At 37.9% G+C, this 19,075-nt stretch overlaps 1 protein-coding gene across 5 annotated transcripts in view; it reads right to left on the reverse strand.

Annotated features, from left to right (window-relative positions):
• The window catches only part of Spn (Spinophilin), a 294,699-nt gene that overhangs the window by 81,231 nt on the left and 194,393 nt on the right, over positions 1–19,075 (reverse strand). For all 5 annotated transcript variants that reach the window (XM_067136664.2, XM_067136663.2, XM_067136660.2 and 2 more), the window contains 5 exons: positions 16,440–16,592; positions 16,101–16,275; positions 15,410–15,562; positions 15,014–15,274; positions 5,250–5,417 (listed from right to left, as the gene is read on the reverse strand). In XM_067136664.2, the coding sequence (XP_066992765.2) occupies positions 5,250–5,417; positions 15,014–15,274; positions 15,410–15,562; positions 16,101–16,275; positions 16,440–16,592 (910 nt within the window). The remainder of the gene's footprint in view (positions 1–5,249; positions 5,418–15,013; positions 15,275–15,409; positions 15,563–16,100; positions 16,276–16,439; positions 16,593–19,075) is intronic.

The following is a 19,075-nucleotide window of genomic DNA, read 5'->3' on the forward strand; positions in this document are numbered from 1 at the left end:
AGAGAGGTCTTACAATGACAGCAGAATAGGACAGGGCTAGGATCAAAAAGGAATCAACTATGACCTTATGTGAAAACTGGCAACCACAAAAAACCATCTTCAGGGCTGCCGACGGTGGAATTCAATCCCACTATCTCCCAAATGCTAGCTAACAGCTACATGACCCAAACTATGAAGCCAACTTGCTCAGCAAAAAAAGAAAACCTGAGAGAGGAGATGGAGGAAATCTCCGATATTATATTGCAGTGTAAATGAAGATTATATAGCGTCAAAAACATACATGAAAAGCTAGAAGGAGAGAAACACACAAGATAATACTAAAAAAGTAGTCAAAAGAAGAGGTAAAAAAGAAAAAGTGTTGAGTAGAAGGGAAAGGTGTTATCTAATGTTTAGTTCCAAGGCAGATGTGCTTATTACAAACACTAATGAAGAATTTGATTCTCTTCATCTGCAGTCCTTAACTATGATATGTTTTTGCCCATAATGTTCCATCCTATGATAATTTTTCAGTTGAGGGACTGGTTCATAAATACAGAAAGAGTGAAAACCGATTAATACTTTTTTAAACATACAGAGTGAACCCAAACTCCACCGTCAAACTTTCGGAGGGTGTTCACGGATACCTTCTGAGTATGTCGGTATAAGAGATTTATGGTCTCCAGTGGCTTGTTACAGAGTAATAATGTTATCATTACTTATTCGGTTTGTTACCCCAATAATCGTTTCTGTGAGAATACCTTCAGAACAGTGAAAAAGGCTATAACATGTCTTTAAAGGGTTTTTTAAAGGTAACAATTCTGTGTCGGCTTCCGGCATGTTAAAGAAATCCTGAGGGACAAAATTCGAACACCCCAGCATCTGTCAATAACTAGCATTTAGGACGGATGTAAAACAATTATTATTATTATTATTATTATTATTATTATTATTTTCAGTGCAATACAGATACAAAGCTAAATGGACCAACAAACCAAACAAAATCAATTACTCTGCAATGAGCCACTGAAGACCACAGGAACCTTATATCAATATATTCAGAAGGTGTCTCTGAACAATGTCCAGAAGTTTGTCTGAATAGTTCAGGTTCCCCATGTATATATAGAAAGTATATTAAGATTTATCACAGAGAGAGAGTGTAAGTGCAGGAAAATATTATCACATTTGGAGGCAAAGAGGTGGTAGTTCTAAGGCCAATTTTATGAACAGCAGCATTTATCTGCAAGTACTTGTGAAAAAATTGCTGTGTTGCATGGGTAAGAAATAAAGATGTTGAAGAAAATAAGGAATTAAATAGAAAGTTCTGCATAATTACTACACATTTTATCTCCTTCCTTGAAAATGAGTATTATAACTCCATACTGCTGATCTTCTGGGACCTATTTCTCTTCTCCTACACTCTTGAGGAGTCTATATGCCTTAAGCAAACCCAAAGCTCCAGCTGCCTTTATTTTTTCAATTGCAACTTATAAATTCCCATTGTTTTCCCTATGATCATCTCACAACAATGCACTGACGAAATTTTCAGTTCGATTATGGAGGATAGTGGAAGTACGGTAATTAATGCTTACCTGATGTGTACTATATACATGTGTTAATATTTTTACCTTTTTATCAAAACGTACAATTAAGTTAAACAAGAAGAAAACATAACCTCATGACAAATTTTCAAAAATAGTGATACCACATGCTTGCTGTGGTTAACATCTAGTGTATACATACAAACAGACTTTTGACTTCACTGGTTTATTTCGATATTAATAAGGTGAATCGGGACAGAGAAAGATATTTTAAAGAATTCCATAATAGTAGCTAAAACGCAAATGCTACTATCAAATTTACTGAATTAGGGACTAAAAAAAGAAATTTTATATTTAGGTATCTATTTAAGAATGGGAATGTACTACTCAGTAAAGAAGAACAGGATAAATGTTGAAACCCTGAATCAACACAAATTTGACAATATTTCACAGACATAGAAATTCGTTGACATAGGACCAGCAACAAATAATAAAGTCAAGACTGCAACACAGATGTTAAAAATAATGAAGCTCAAATGAATATGCAACTTTGTGAGGAAGAAGCATTTTTCAGGAAAGGGTGCTCTTTTATCAAACAAATACCGACACTAAGAAACATTGCTGAACAAAGTGCTGAGAGTCAGAAACTACTGACAAGTCAATTTCATTGACATTAAACAGGCCTTTGATTCAATTCATTGAAAATTGTTGTGGGGAATCAAAAGGATTTCAGCATTTCGTCAACATCTTACTAAAACTTCAGCTGTTTTGTACAGACTTCAGAATCAATAATCGATACATGCATAAGACAAGGATGTACCTTGTCACCATTCTTTTTCACTGTGAAGTTTGTTTTGTGAGAAGCAATAAGCAATGGCAATTTTGGGATTTCATGAGGAAATGACCCATTTGAATGATTAGATTTTCAGGATATTGCACTGTCTGTTGAAACAAAAACATGTTTACAAGAAACTACCACCAGCTTGGATACTGAAGCCAGTAAATTCAGCTTATGCGTAAAAGTACTAAGAACATGCAAACTGGAAAAAGCCAGGACAATTTATTTTTAACAGTCAATAACCAAGCTCTAGAACTAGTCCAACAGTTCCCATATCTTGGTAACACCATATGTAATGATGAAGGCATGGACAAAGAAGTCAACTGTCAAATACGGATGGAGCATGCATTTAATCTGGTCATCAGCAGCTGCAAATATCTACCAATATAAATAAAATTGCAATGACCGCGTGTCTGTACATTAACTATTTTGGTGTAATTTTCATTTGGTTATCCGTTTTAGGTGTAGTAATGACCATATACATATTTTTTTAAGCTTTGGTGTATGTGTCTGTCTTGTCTGTCTGAGTTCTTATAACTTGAGAACTACTGGATATATTTCTACTTAACTTCATATTTATAATCCACCTGTCTTTGGGTAAATTTCAAGGCCAATATTGTTTCTAAATCCCTGAAATGACTGGGGGTTTATACGAAACTGAAACCGTGAGTTTGCACTCCCACAATATATACACAACCAACCTTAATGGAAATCTACCTGCCTTAAATGAAAATAAATTTCTGAAACTTTTTCTCATGTGCATCATTTCGTTACTAGGATTAATACGGGGAATACCATTAACGGACGGTTCTTCAGTCATCTAAGTTCGAGCAGAGTTAGCCTAAAAGCGGGTGCATGTTAAGCATATTTCTTATAATTGCAAAACTGCTGGAAATATTTTAACCCAACTTCATAATTAGCATCCCCCTGTCCAAAGGTAGCTTTTAAGGTCCATAACATTTCAAATTCCTGGAGTGACAGTTTTACAGGCTGTCATGTCATTTCAAGGTGGGTCAAAAGGGTTAAATGAAGAGCCTTTTACTCTATTCCACAGAACCGACAGTAAGGGAGGTTATCATCAACGATTAGTTTCAAGAGTCTTCAGCCACAAAGTCTCTCCCGGTTTTCTGATGAACAACAGCATGTAACCAAGAATTAGGGAGAATTATGCACAACTTCAGACCAGGAACTGTACCGTTCAATAAACTCTGTGATCGTCCTGATTCTGTTTCCACTTTGAACTGCTTTATCATACTTCACCTTACTGCCACATGCTTTCATAGAAGACAATCAGTTTAACATGCCGTACGTATTAAACGTTTGAATACAGGCATGCAACTTTGCATGAAATCATGAAGGAATCGTGAAATAGATTACCAATGCCTGTGCGAAGAGTGAGTACATTTGCTACTTGGAAATGAAACTGTTCAAGAGCCTTGTTACACCAACTGCATTATATGGCTGTGAGACAATGACATTCACTATCACTATGACAAAGTGGCTGAATGTTTTCCAGCAGCATTGCCATGGAAGGATCCTTTATATATCACCTTGACTGAATCATGAATGAAGAAGAATTACAAAGATCTATGGCACTATGTTTGTAGGCAATTGTGACTGAACATCAAATTAGTCAACCACATCCTGCACGTGCCTGACTGATGACATCTAAAAACAGGAGGAAACAAAGCCATCCTTGGAAGATTTTCTGTCAAACGTTAAAGGAAAACTTGCACACCATTGCAGTCTTCTGGAACATTATTGAAAATGCTGCAAATGACAGACACCTGTGGAGGAAACTTACTGCCCGATGTGCTTTACACAAAATCAAATTATGAAAGTAGTAGTAGTAATAGTGGTAAATCAAGAGATAAACAGCACTTCTCCATGGTGGAGATGTATCGCAGTTCTTGGAGTGGTTGAAATCAGACACCTAGATTTCACAAAAAGAGGTCTTACCACATCTCAATGGATTAATGCAATAAAAATTAATTGTAATGTTATCACAGTCCATAATATCCCAGGTAGAAGCCAAGAAACCCATTATCATCACAGTAAAGAGAATGAAACCCTTCCCCACGTTCTTGATTTCTGCTGAAAAAGGGATCTGTTGAGAAACAACAGACAGCACATGGTCCAAAGCTGCATTGCTGGTTGCCTCAAAAAATCAAACAAGTTTGAAGTATTTGATGAAGTTTCATGTATTACATCCAGGGGCTCCCATAAGAGTGCTGACATCAGAGCAATCAACAGAAAGAGAGTTTTGAATTAGTATGTTGGAACTAGAAGAAATTGTCACTAATATTCTCAGCGATTTCCTTTAAATTGTAAATCACTATTTGTATAGTATGACAAATTACTAATGAAATAAATGTTCCCATTTGGTGATAGCTGCCTCTTTAGGGGAACCTTGTAAACATATTAGATCAATAAATAACAGGCAGATTAACACATATACTATTGAAACATTGTTTGAAAATTGATTATGAGGCTGTCATGATAACCTTAATACAAGGGCAGCTACCTTTTTGTATTTTTTCCCTCCTCTCTCTATATTATTCAAGCTTAAAAGTTTGTGTACAGTAACTGAGAGAAATTGCTATGATTATTATTGCATGGTAATTTAAACACTACAACCTACCCAGATAAACTGGTCATTCTACACTGCTACCAACAGTGATCATGGATGGTGTAGCCGTAACTACCTGAATCCAAAGAAATCACAACTCTAAATAAATCAAAAACACTCACTCATATTCAAATTCCACAGCACTCAAGAATTCATAAACTGAATCCTGTAAACTTACGTAGGCCACACAAACATTGTCCTTAGTTTGGAACCCAACTATAAAATAAATCATATACACTAAGAAAAATGTGTCACTGAAGTTTACCTGTAGGGATTGCTTAATCAGTTGTGCCACTTCGCTGTTCTGAGGATCTTTTTCTCGGCCAATAAGAAACTTGACAAGACCGCATGTGTTTCGAAGAACAGAAGCAGCATAAGCTTGCGTTACACCGACCAGGGACTTCCCATCTACTTCTATGATCTGGTCATTAACCTTAATACAAATAAATCAGATTAATTTTAAATCATGCTTCTTAAAAGCATCTCAAAATACACGAATATATACTTCACATTTTTCTGTTATCTAAAGAGAATGGGGATTACAATTAGCTGTAATTGGAGAGATGCCTTGAAACTTAATGAACAAACAATCTCTATATTACCAGAAATCAATGTGGATACAATTAGCAGAAGTCACTTTTGTAATAGTCACTGTGAGTTGTTGCAAACTGGATCATGAATGAGTAAAACCTGCTAAAGAAATAAACGCTGGTTAAATACGAAGGTCGATCAAATGTAAACAGGATTTTTGTTCCTGAACATCAACAGCTGGTAGGACTGGCCCCGCATTTCTGCTATGCTTATGCGGGACCGTTAGGAGTGGGGAGAGCATGCTGTTAGATATTTCTCGCCGTTTCATCAGTAACTCTCATGATGTTGGAGCAACAGGTGCACCCATCCACTGCACAATGCATAATTATAAAATTTCTTGCTCGTGAAGGAGTTACAGAGGCGGAAATTTGCCAGAGATTGACTTCACAGTTCAGTGATTAAACATTGTCCAGGATGCGTGTGTTTGCCTGGCATAAAAAGTTCAAAGAAGGATGAGAACGTGGGAAAATCAGCAACGCGATTGCCATCCTCGAACTAGCGTTACAGACGAAAACATTTCTGCGGTTAAAGACATTATTGACGAAGATCGAAGGGGGAGAGTGTTAAAAATTGCAGAACAAGTCGGAATCAGTTATGGGAGCTATCAAGCAATCATCACAAATGGCTTACAGTTCCATGGGTCCCTCTCCTTTTGACAGAAAATCAGAAGTTGAGACGTTTGGAGGTCTGTCAGAGGCTTACAGCAAAGTTTGCAAAAGAAGGTGATGCATTTCTGAGTCTGATCATTGCCCACGACAAAACATGGGTCCACCACTACACTCCCGAATCCAAACAAGCCAGTAAGGAGAGGTGAAGGGAAGGGGAGGCATCACCAGTGAAAGCCAAGACTCGACTCTCAGCTGGCAAGGTTCTTGCAACCGTTTTTTCGATCGATGAGATATTTTGCCGATTGATTTTTTGCATGAGCGACGCACAATCAATGCTGCTTACTACTGCAAGCTGTTGAACAAGGTGAGGGTTGCATATCGCTGCAAAAGAAGAGACCAACTGATTCGAGAATGTGCGGCCCCATACTGCAGCTCTAACCGTCTCTAAGCTACAGGAAATGGACTACACTTGATCATCCCCTTACAGCTCAAATTATCACCCTGTGATTTCCATTTGTTCAGACCACTTACAGAAGCCCTAGGAGGGCAACGATTTGAAGATGATGAGAGTGTGGAAGACTTTGTGCGCAACTGACTGGTGACATTACCCTGTTCTTTTTACGATGAGGCCATCAAAAAGCTGCCCATACAGTAAATGCATTTCCAAAGCAGGAAACTATGTGGAAAAATAAATGGTAATTGCCTTGTGTTTTTCAACAAATGAATTTAAATAAAAAATTAAATCCTGTTTATATTTGACCCCCCCCCCCCTCGTAAACAGTCAAAACTTCAGGTCTCAATGTAGGTTAGTAAAGAAGCTATCTGTAGAAGTATACTACTTCGGAATAACTGCTATTTATTATTAAACCTTTGCCATTTCTAATGCTCCAGAGCGCTCTTGTTTTATGACTCTCCTGCCATGCTGAACACTCCAAAGCACTCTTCACACATGCAGTTGTTAAAAGTGTCTGGACAGAAATATTGAAATATCTTCTGAAACCACGTAGCATTCCCATGACTCAGCAAGATCTCAGCACCTTACTGACAGTCTTTGCCAGGTGTATTTCACCAGCATACCTAGTTTATAACCATTATCTTGCAGTCAGAGATTATTCATGTTCAAGTTCATACCATGTCATCTACTAATCGCAGAGTAGTGCCAAAAAGTTTGGAGGAATGCAAAATTGGAGATACGTTAGAAATTAGTGGAGATAGTGACCTTTCTAGTAGTGGTTCAGAATTTTATTCTGATTAATGTAGTACTGATAATAATTTTGAGAATCACGAAAATTGTGACCAAATATCATACAGAAGACCGAGGGACAGGGTTATAGAGAAATGTTACTAGATGTGGAGTCGCGATAACTATTTTGGTGAACTGGAAATATGGGAAAACAAGCTGGTCTAAATCACAATTTACCTTCCGGGAGTTCATTGAATGATAAGAATTTCATTTGGTCTATAATGAATTGAGATTACAATTAATTTAAAAATATATTGTGGTTTCACCTATTCAATACAAGAAAATTTAATAATGCAAGGTTACATTATAAGTCCATCACAAATGGGACCGGTTTTGACCTCCAGTCAGGGTCATCTTCAGCCTGTCGTTCAAAAGGTGTAAGGTAAAAATTCACTGGCAAATAACAAAGAGTGCGTAGAAAAACAACTTTTTCCCAGACGTTTTTGAACTTTCGTCGGAATCACATGTAAATAACAAGCACACACAATAATGCGTAATCAAATTAAAATAATTTCTCACCTTGTCACAGAAGATGTTGAAAATGTCCTCCACCTGCATCTACACATTTCTGGCTTTGACTAAGGAAATTTTCATTCACAGGCATTATTCATCTACCGAGATAACCTCTGTTTCTCTCATGATCTTTTGTTTGAGTTCTCATGATATTTTGTTCGAGTTCATCTGGAGTGTGAAAATGGGAGTGTTGGTAGCAGTAACTGCAGACAGGATGATAGGGCCTATAGTTTTTGAAATCACAATCACCGGGCAGAGATACAGGAATGACATTCTCATACCATTCTTTAACAATTGATGGACAATGAATGCAAATCTGCACATTTCCAGCAAGACTCGGCAACCACTCATGCGGTTAATTGAGTTTAATTGAGGAAATTTTTGACAACAGTGTGATTAGTAAACCATTGTGGCCCAGTTAAGGTTTGCGGTTTTTATTTATGGGGAAAATTGAAAAATAACGTTTATCCAACAAACCCTCACACTCTAGATGAACTCAAACAAAATATCACGAGAGAAATTGAGGTGGTGGTAATAATAATAATAATAATAATAATAATAATAATAATAATAATAATAATAATCGTATGGCCTCAGCTACCGTGTGCATACATTTCAATTTGATGCCATCTGGCTGTCTGCTCGTCAATTTCGACGTTCCGTTTTACTCTAGGCCCACTAGATGGCAGACCGAGTAAACCGAAACTCTCTTGGGCATCTATGGCTGAGATTTAATGAATTTTGTCGGGTAAACACCAAATGTGTCACCAGAGATCTTTTACATGCCGACATCATACGACATGGAGTGTCGAATGGACTTTCTTCCGCCCATCAAAAATCCAACTACCTCTGCCGGGTTTGAACCCGCTATCTTGGGATCCATTGAAAATTTCCTTAGATGAAGTCAAAAATGTGTAGATGCAGGTGGAGGACATTTTCAACATCTTCTGTGACAAGGTGAGAAATGATTTTACTTTTATTATGCATTATTATGTGTGCTTGTTATTTACATGTAATTCCGGCCCATAGCTCAGCAAGTTGGCATGTGCTCGCCCCACCAGCTCGCTCATCTACCCGCTCTGCTGCGCCGGCTGGCCACCTTGAGCGAAAGACCCTGTATATGTGCACTGATTGCTTTGAAACAAAATGCAAACAAATTTATGTTTATATCTTTATTCATTTGACTTCTATGTTATTTTCTTTAAAGGATGGCATTTATGTTGCTGTGTCTATTGGGATTTAAATGCCCATCAGAAAATACAGCAATTCTGGCCAGCCACTTTTAAATAGGGAATGGCAAACTGTTAAGTGAACACTGCATACAAAACAAAAGGAAATAAACATAATGCAATATGAGCCTATGTAGTGAATCGATCAAATCCTAGCTGGTCCACAGGAAGGAGCCATAGATGATGATTATGATGGTTTTTGTTTTAAGACGTAGTACAACTAGGTGACCATCCTCTCTGAACAAATTAAGTGGAAACAAAAATTAAAATAAATGAAACTATTTATTCAATGGAGGAATTTGAAAATGAATTAAAAAATAAAACATGCTTTGCTAAGCTGAAAAGAACACAAAAGCAACAAAAGGGAACTAAAGTTCCCAGAGTAACAAAACACTAGAAATGTACATGCTCCTAATTAATTCACTCTCGCACATAAAGCAAATGAATAGATCAACAGTATTCTCGTCATTCTGCTAATAAGAGTTCAAGTGTCTTCTGCAGGTTGAGGATTCTTCTTAGGGCATAGAGATCGGCGCATTCTGCGAGGATGTGGGCCATGGTGTCTTCTTACCTACTCTCGATTTGTTGGGAGTTCGGATAGCTAGCCACTCCCAGGACGCCGAGATGGTTCAACATAGCCGAGAACAGATATCCCTAGCGGAATGGGAGTGGGCATCTCGGACATATTTTGAGTGATGGCCCTCCTTGTGCTCAGGCGGCTAGGGCTATACAAACCACCGGCGGTCCCTAACCCGTTAGAGAAGAGATCCTCACTTGGACTATGTGCAAGTAGGGTAGCATCCTGCTTCATGAATTTACTGAGCTCAGAACATTTTAAGCAAGTGTCAGACCTATGGGAGTAATGGAGTCCCACTCCCATTTGACAGGCAAGGGACTCCTTGGAAACAACTTGGCAAACGAAATGGAATTTGATGGGGAGCTATCAATATTAATGGGGCTTATGGAAGAAAGAAAGTAGAACTGGCTGAGTCAGCAAAGAGGATGCAGCTGGATGTGCTAGGAGTAAGTGATATTCGGGTAAGAGGAGATAACTAGAAAGAGGTAAGAGATTATAAAGTGTACTTGATAGGTGTTAAAAAGGGAAGGGCAGAGTCTGGGGTAGGGCTGTCCATTAGGAATACTATTGCACACAACATAGTTTCTGTTAGGCATGTAAACAAGCGAATGATGTTGATAGATTTGGCAGTTGGAGGAATTAGGACGAGAACTGTCTCAGTGTATTCACCATGTGAGGGTGCAGATGAGGATGACATTGACAAGTTTTATGAAGCATTGAGTGACATCATAGTCAGGGTCAAGAGCAAGGATAGGATAGTGCTAAAAGGTGATTTCAATGCAAGAGTTGAAAAAGAACTGAAGGATACGAAAGGGTGATTGGTAAATGTGGGGAAGATATGGAAGATAATAGGTATGGGAAGCGTTTGCTAGACTTCTGTGCTAGTATGGGTTTAGCAGTTACAAATATATTCTTCAAGCATAAGGCTATTCACCGCTACACATGGGAGGCTAGGGGTACCTGATCCATAACAGACTATATCTTAACAGACTTCAAATTCAGGAAATCTGTTAGGAATGTACAGGTTTTTCCGGGATTTTTTGATGAAACAGACCACTATCCAATCTGTAGTGGATAAAGTATCTCTAGGCCCAGGATACAGAAAGTGAAATTTGTCTGCAAACTAATAAGGGTAGAAAATCTCCAGGATACGGAAATTAGAAGTACATGGATATGATTAGTGCGAAGTTCCAAACAATGGACAGTAAGCAGGTTCAGGATATAGAAAGAGAATGGGTGGCATACAGGGATGCTAAAGTAGCAATATCAAGGGAATGCCTACGAACAACTGTGTGTAAAGATGGGAAAAAGCGATGGCGGCATGAAGTGAGAGCAGCTTGTAAATGTAAAAAGAAGGCTTATCAGAAATGGCTCCAAACAAGCGCTGATGCACAGGGAATTGTACGTAGATGGAAGAAACAGAGCGAAACAAATAGTTGTTGAATCCAAAAAGAAGTCGTGGGAAGATTTCCAGGTTATTACCAAAATCTTACGAAGGGGGGGAAAAAATGAAATGAATGTTTTGGGTAATTCAGGTGAACACATAATAGATCCCAGGGAATCTCTGGACAGGTGGAGGGAATATTTTGAAAATCCTCTGAACGTAAAAGGAAATCTTCATACTGGTGTCGTGAACAACAGAGGTCATGGGGAGGAGGAAAATGATGTTGGTGAAATTACACTTGAGGAAGTGGAAAGTATGGTAAATCTCCATTGTCATAAAGCAGCAGGAATAGATGAAATTAGACCTGAAGTGGTGAAGTACAGTGGGAAGGCAGGGATGAAATGGCTTCAAAGAATACTAAGATTAGCATGGGGTGTTGGTAAGGTACCATTAGATTGGACAAAAGCAGTAATTGCACCTATCTATAAGCAGGGGAACAGGAAGGATTGCAACAACTATTGAGGTATCTCACTGATTTGTATACCAGGCAAAGTATTCGCTGGCATCTTGGAAGAGAGGGTGCGATCTGTGGTTAAGACGAAGTTGGATCAAAACCAGTGTGGTTTCAGACCACAGAGGGGTTGTCAGGATCAGATATTCAGTATGCGTCAGGTAATTGAAAAATGCTACGGAAGGAATAGATAGTTGTGTATATGTTTCGTAGATCTAAAAGCAAATGACAGGGTACCGAGGGAAAAGATGTTCACCACACTGGGGGACTATGGGATCAAGAGCAGATTATTAAAACAAATCAAAGGCATTTATGTTGACAATTGGGCTGCAGTGAGAATTGATGGTAGAATGAGTTCTTTTTTCAGGGATAGGGGTTAGAAAGGCTGTAATCTTTCACCTTTATTGTTCGTAGTTTACATGGATCATCTGCTGAAAGATATTAAGTGACAGGGAGGGATTCAGTTTGGTGGAAATGTAATAAGCAGCCTGGCCTATGCTGACGACTTGGTCTTCATAGCAGGTTGTTCCGAAAGCCTGCAGTCTAATATCTCGGAACTTGAAAATAGGTGCAATGAGTATGGTATGAAAATTAGCCTTTCAAAGAATAAATTGATGTCTGTAGGTAAGAAATTCAACAGAACTGAATGTCAGATTGGTGATACAAAGCTGGAACAGGTAGATAATTTCAAGCATTTAGGATGTGTTTTCTCCTAGGATGGTAATATACTGTAGTAAGATTGAATCAAGGTGCAGTAAAGCTAATGCAGTGAGCTTGCAGTTGCAATCAACAGTATTCTGTAAGAAGAAAGTCAGCTTCCGGACGAAAGTATCTTTACATCAGTCTGTTTTCAGACCAACTTTGCTCTACGGGAGTGAAAGCTGGGTGGACTCAGGGTATCTTATTCATAAGTTAGAAGTAACAGACATGAAAGTAGCGAGAATAATTGCTGGTACAAGCAGGTGGGAACAACAGCAGGAGGGTAGTTGGAATGATAAGATAAAGGCTAAGTTAGGAATGAACTCAATGGATGTAGCTGTATGCATAAACCGGCTTCAGTGGTGGGGTCATGTGAGGCAAATGGAGAAAGATAGGTTACCTAGGAGAATAATGATCTCTACTATGGAGGGTAAGAGAAGTACAGGGAGACCAAGATGACAATGGTTAGACTCAGCTTCTAACGATTTAAAGATAAGAGGTATAGAACTAAATGAGGCCACAGCACTAGTTACTAGCAGATTGTGGTGACATTTAGTAAATTCACAGAGGCTTGCAGACTGAATGCTGAAAGGCATAATGGTCTATAATGATGTATGTATGTATGTACGGTATGTATGTATGTATGTATGTAGACAAAGTCTCTCATAGTGCTTTGGCACTGTCGGTGACTCCAAATAGCCTACGCAGTGACCTCCACGGTATGCACCAGCGAAGCGTCTTGGTAGGTGTGCTATTTACCAACTGATGAGCCCAACTTAGAACACTGGGGCAAAATGCTGGCAACCAGGAATGATTTAGCTGGAAAATTTATAATGTCCAATAACGGACCAACTATATTTGTATTATACATTTTTGTTACTTGGTTGTCAACATTGTTGCATATTGTTTTGGTATCCATAAACATTCCAATTTTTGCTTCAGTCTGAATTTCTCGCATTTCTTCATAGTGTGTCCAGCCATGGAGCAGTTTACTATTGTGCAATATGTGCTAATAATGAAAACGTTTTCAGAATAGAGAAAGTTATGCAGCAACTGTCAGACTTTTTGCATGATTCTAGGGCAAAATGAAGCACTGAATGAATTAACAGTTCGTAGACTTGTGGCAAAGTTCAATGAAACAGGTTGAACACTGAAAAGTTCTGCTCCATGGCAGTTTTCTGATCACCTCATCTCGCGTAATGGTGACCAACAATGGCCACCAAGGTCACGTGAATTAATCCCTTGCAATTTTTTCTTCGGGGTTATCTTAAATCATTGGTGTATGTCAATAAACCCTGAAACATCCATGAGTTACAGGAAGAAATCTGATGAGTTGTTGGTGAAACCCAAGCGGAACCTTGTCAGGTAGTCATAGCGAAATTTACGGACAGAGTTTTTGTACATCAGCACAGTAGGGAAGGTCATATGACCAACGACATTTTCCATATCTGAAATGGGAACATGTGATGAACATGTTCATGTATTTTCTTAACCTGTTTTGAAAAACTGGCACGCATTTTGAAAGGACCCCATATAAAATTAACAGAACAAGATGATTTATTGTAATATGAGTATTAAAACTGATAGTGGAAAAACAAGAAAGAATGAAGGCTAATCACTTTACTGAATTTCTTGATTTAAAAATGAATTTTAAAACTATGCATTCATAGAGTTTTAACAGATTACATTTCAAACTTATTGTCATTGTGTAACACCGTAAGATTTTTTTTTTTCCTGCTCCAAAATGTTGCTGCCTAAGGCAAATTCTTTGATTTGTTCAATGGGAAATCTGAGTATGCACCTAACTGCTTGAAAAGCATCCTTCTTAGAAGGGAAATTACAATGAGCTCAAACTGAAACCTACCAGGAAATGTAGCTAAAATCATCTGCGTCCTATAGGTGGCTCATTTTCCAAAAATTAGCAGCGAGTTTTAACTGGGAGGTACCAAAGTCAAGCTTGGAACTGGAATATTTTGTTTGAGAGTGAGATAACAGTAATTGGACGTCCCTGAACAGTTCCAGATACTGTTCCCGTACTTACATTGCAACAACACACACAGGTCTTATGGCAATGACCGGATAGGAAAGGGCTAGGAGTGGGAAGGAAGCAGCCATGGCCTTAATTAAGGTACATTTGCCTGGTGTAAATATAGGAAACTATGTAAAACCATCTTCAGGGCTGCCGACAGTGGCGTTTGAACCCACTATCCCCTGAAGGCACGTTCACAGTTACTCAAGGCTTTTCTGTGCAGGTGTTCATCAATTATCAGGGGTGCCCAAACATAACTTAAACATCTCGTGCAGTTATATTACTTAGGTTGTATGTTTCTCAGGAGTATGGTTTAGACTTCAGAATCTTCGTGTGGAAACTTGTAGCTAATTTGGTAAGTGAGCTTCCTATAGACTGTATAGGATTTTAGCAAAATTTCACAGTAGGTTTTGATATGAGTTTCCTTGCTCCATTATTTCTCCCTCCTACAAAATTACTAAGATGAAATGTTTCATTATTTCTTTTATCTTTGTGCACTAATTTCTTTACCAAATTCAACTTATTACATACTCTCCCTGCTCAATTAGATTATATTGTTGTTCTATCCACTACTAGCCCTCTAAACATCAACCCAGATTGTGCTGGAATGATTACAGTACTATGAAACAGTTTCTTAGCAATTACCTGTATTCTGCCATCTCGTGCTGCAGCACCGTGTTCTGTAATAGTCTTAACAAATATGCCAAGCTTTTCCAAGCCAGCATCTGCCCCCACTCCCATGCCAATAATGCTGAGTCCCAAACCCTCTGGACCTTTAGTCAATTCCACTGGGAAAACTTCCATCTTCTCTACTCGCTTTTCCAGCTCATATTCAGCAGAAGCTGCAACTGGATCCACATCCTCATTTCGTCGATCGTAATCATTCACTGAAAACGTACTGTATACCTACAACAAACAATTTCTACATAAGAAGAAATTTTATAGAAAATGAAATAGCCTGCATATGAATACACACAACATTTCCTTCCTTCTAAAGTCAGTCAGGAAACTACCAAGAACTTCCAGGTACATAAAATTTACCTTAATAGGTCCAGTGCTGAAGGTAACCTTGGAAGTTTTCTTCACAGGAATAGGGTAGTCACTGTCATCATCTTCCTCAGATTCTGGCAAACCAGGCACTTCCATCCAGAAATGACCGTCCTCAAAGTAATGTACCCCATTTTCAATAATGACCTAAATGAAGAACAAAATAAATAAAAAGTCTGAATTAAACTTATCTACAAATCTCTCCCAGAATCCTATACATTTATATAATATTGTACAAAATCTTTTGAACTATTTTTCAAATACCTGGAAAAAAATTTCTAGCCACAGGGGTTTGATGAACCATTTATTTTAATTGTCAAATTCTATTTATATAAAATGGGGAGGCCATTTCTTTTCAGTTTTGACTTAAGTTAATCTATAACTGTGAGGGTTTTTTAGCCTGAGCAAAAAATTAAAACCTATGACTGGTTAAGTACAGCAGATAAGTAGAAAAGGGAAAAGAAAAGAAAAGAAACGTAGCACTACAGCCAAAATGGAATACGCAGGTTCGAAGAATAAGGTTAGGAATTCACTCAGAGGCAAAAGAATATCTTCCTATCAGAGCTGATAGTTTCACATAGAATTTCAAGATTTTTGTTTCCCCTACGTCATTGTCTATTTCCTATCCTGTACAAGAGTGAGATGCCAGCAATTCTAGGTATCATACATGGATGAGATTTCTTACCACTCTTCCAGGAATTGGTATGTAGTCTTCAATTCGTGACTCCTGGTCTCCTGCACCATCCTGATCGTTGAGGCTGCTCACCGAGCCAAGCAAGCCTGACTCAGAACCTGAATGTGAACCGATGTGACTCGAGGTCATGGAATCTTCCATTGTCATGCTTGTTTCACTTCTGGATCTAGACAGAGGATAATTTGTATTAATGTTTACCTTCATGCCTTTTTAAACACTGAACCTCTCGTGAACCAAACCCCATACCTCAAGCATTATAAGCATGTTTAAAGGAAGCCCAAAAGCTTAAAGCTTGGGCACCACCAGGTTAATAAATTCCAGTCAAAATACCTGTAATCCAGGGTGGAATCCTGTAGCTGGGAGTCACTTGTGACTGATAGTACATCTGCAAGCCACTCGGGGTCATCTCTATCCTTCTCGTCTGATGGAGACAGCAACCGGGTCACTTCTTGGGCTTCTTCATCGGACAGAAGACCCTCTTGGCTGTATTCACCAAACAATATTCTAATATCGAACAAGTGCTCATACCAAAATCATAGTAAACTAAAGAGTAAAATCATAAAAAATCTGACTTTTGTAATTCTACAATGGAGAAAATGTATTGGGAAATTTCTTAATGGTTTCAAAATTAAAATTAAATCTATATACTGTAATAGTGTCCTACCATAAATACTGTAACAGAGTAGATCCTGGATGAAATGATACAGAACCAATAGAGTAAAAGTCTAAGCTACACTTTAACCATGAAAGTCTTTATATTACCCCTCACCTATAGGAAGAAAATTTGAATGTTAAATGTGGCAAGGAAACTCTCCACATTTCAGAGATTTCCATCCCTAAAATGGATTTTAATGGTATACACATTGCATACCCACCTCAACTAGCAAGCAACACTCCTTACATAGTTTGTATGAATAAATAAGAGAAATTCCATTTTTATTTTCATTTTTATGATTTACTATTTTATACCCACTAAGATGCATTGTTGGCAAATGCCATGTAGCTAAATCATTCATACTTCCTCTGGTGTAATGCCTTCATAGCGATCTCTAATATAACCTAAAAGGAATTTAGTTTTAGAATATAAACATTTCTCTGGCACCCTCTAATTAAAAACAAAATTAAAATATGAGGTAGTTTCCAAACCTTATTCAAACATATGTAATTCCAGCAGCTGAGCAAACCAATAATAATACCACAAGTACAGTGAAACCAGTGCACCAGGCGAGCCAAACACATCCGCAGACACTCCCGGCATTAAAAGCCATGAGACAGACAGACACTGAGACCTATCCATAACGGAATAGCACAACACCACATTTTATTTCTGTTGTTGTTGCTTTGATGAATCGTGCACCTAAATTAATTGACACCAAAACATGTATTACACCTTACTGATCGTAACACAAGAAAAAGGAATTCTGTATAGTGCAATGAATTAGCTTTTCACTGTCTTGTACCTTTAGAAGAAATGTACATAGCATGCAAACAATTACTGCAATTAATTGCAAAAATAATGAAGGACTGATATCTGAATGTAATTTTTAACACCAGAAACACAGTTTCCTGCCAATAATCTTGCTTTTCATAAGGATTCAAGAAACTCAAAATCATTTTGTACTAGTGCAAAATGTTCCAAATACCTCACGCGTCACGAAACATTGCAATACCTTTTACATTTCATTCTTCAGAAGTTACTACTGCGTTTTCCTGGTCCTGTTTGCTTAGTTTGGCTTTCTAATGGCTTTTAATGAACTGAAGTCACTTAAATCAGCCTTAGTAGCAACATTCAGGTCAATATTCAAATGAAATGAAATGGCTTATGGCTTTTAGTGCCGGGAGATCCCAAGACGGGTTTGGCTCGCCAGGTGCAGGTCTTTTGATTCGACACCCGTAGGCAACCTGTGTGTCGTGATGAGGAAGAAATGATGAAGACAACACATACACCCAGCCCCTGTGCCAGGGAAATTAACCAATGATGGTTAAAATTCCTGACCCTGCCGGGAATCGAACCCGGGACCCCTGTGACCAAACGCCAGCACGCTAACCATTTAGACATGGAGCTGGACAATATTCAAATAATCTTCTGCCATGATGTTTGTAAAGTTAGACTGATTCTGAACAACCTGCAAGTTATCTGTTTTGATGCAAGTGGTTTCATATGCTCCATTATTCACAATCATTCCTGCTTTTCTAGAACAGTGCTCCACAGTTTCTTTTGAGAGCTACAGATTGGATTCTGTAATCCAGACCACAGCATCAATTGCTAAAACAGATCATGCAACTTTGAAGAAGAGGAAGCTGAATCTGTATTTGCAATGATCAATTCCAACTACAGGTCATTTTATACATATTTTAGTGTAAGAAGCATGGGTATTTTTCCATAAGGTCAAGTTTCCGTTGTATGTGTCAAGGTTTTACTGTACCATTAAGAGTATCATACCAATTAGATCAGTATTTTCTGATTAAATGATTTCATTTTCTCAATTAAAATGTTAAAATGTAAGTTAACAGTATTTATGGAGGAATATTATTGATATAATTATATATTCTGCACAGGCATCTGTGTAATAGCTCAGTTTAAGCAGCAAATTTCCTAAAAATCAGATTTATTACATACAATAACAACTAATGGAAGGAATAACAACATTCTAAGAAAAGTAACTGACATTTCATTTGGCATAAAGACCAGCCAAAGAAAGTTCCACCTCATCTGACTGCTAGGATTAGTTTAAGAATTGCTTTTCATTTAGGCCTTAACTGAGTTACACTTTTAAAGTCATTCTCTACCCATATATTAAATAATGTGCCTAGTGAAGAAACAACAACAACAACAACAACAACAACAACAACAACAACAACAACAACAACAATAATAATAATAATAATAATAATAATAATAATAATAATAATAATAATAATAATAATAATAATAATAATAATGATGTTGTTTGTTCTATGTCTCA

Source organism: Anabrus simplex, chromosome 1, assembly GCF_040414725.1.
Source record: "Anabrus simplex isolate iqAnaSimp1 chromosome 1, ASM4041472v1, whole genome shotgun sequence".
In the NCBI taxonomy this organism is placed as follows: domain Eukaryota; kingdom Metazoa; phylum Arthropoda; class Insecta; order Orthoptera; family Tettigoniidae; genus Anabrus; species Anabrus simplex.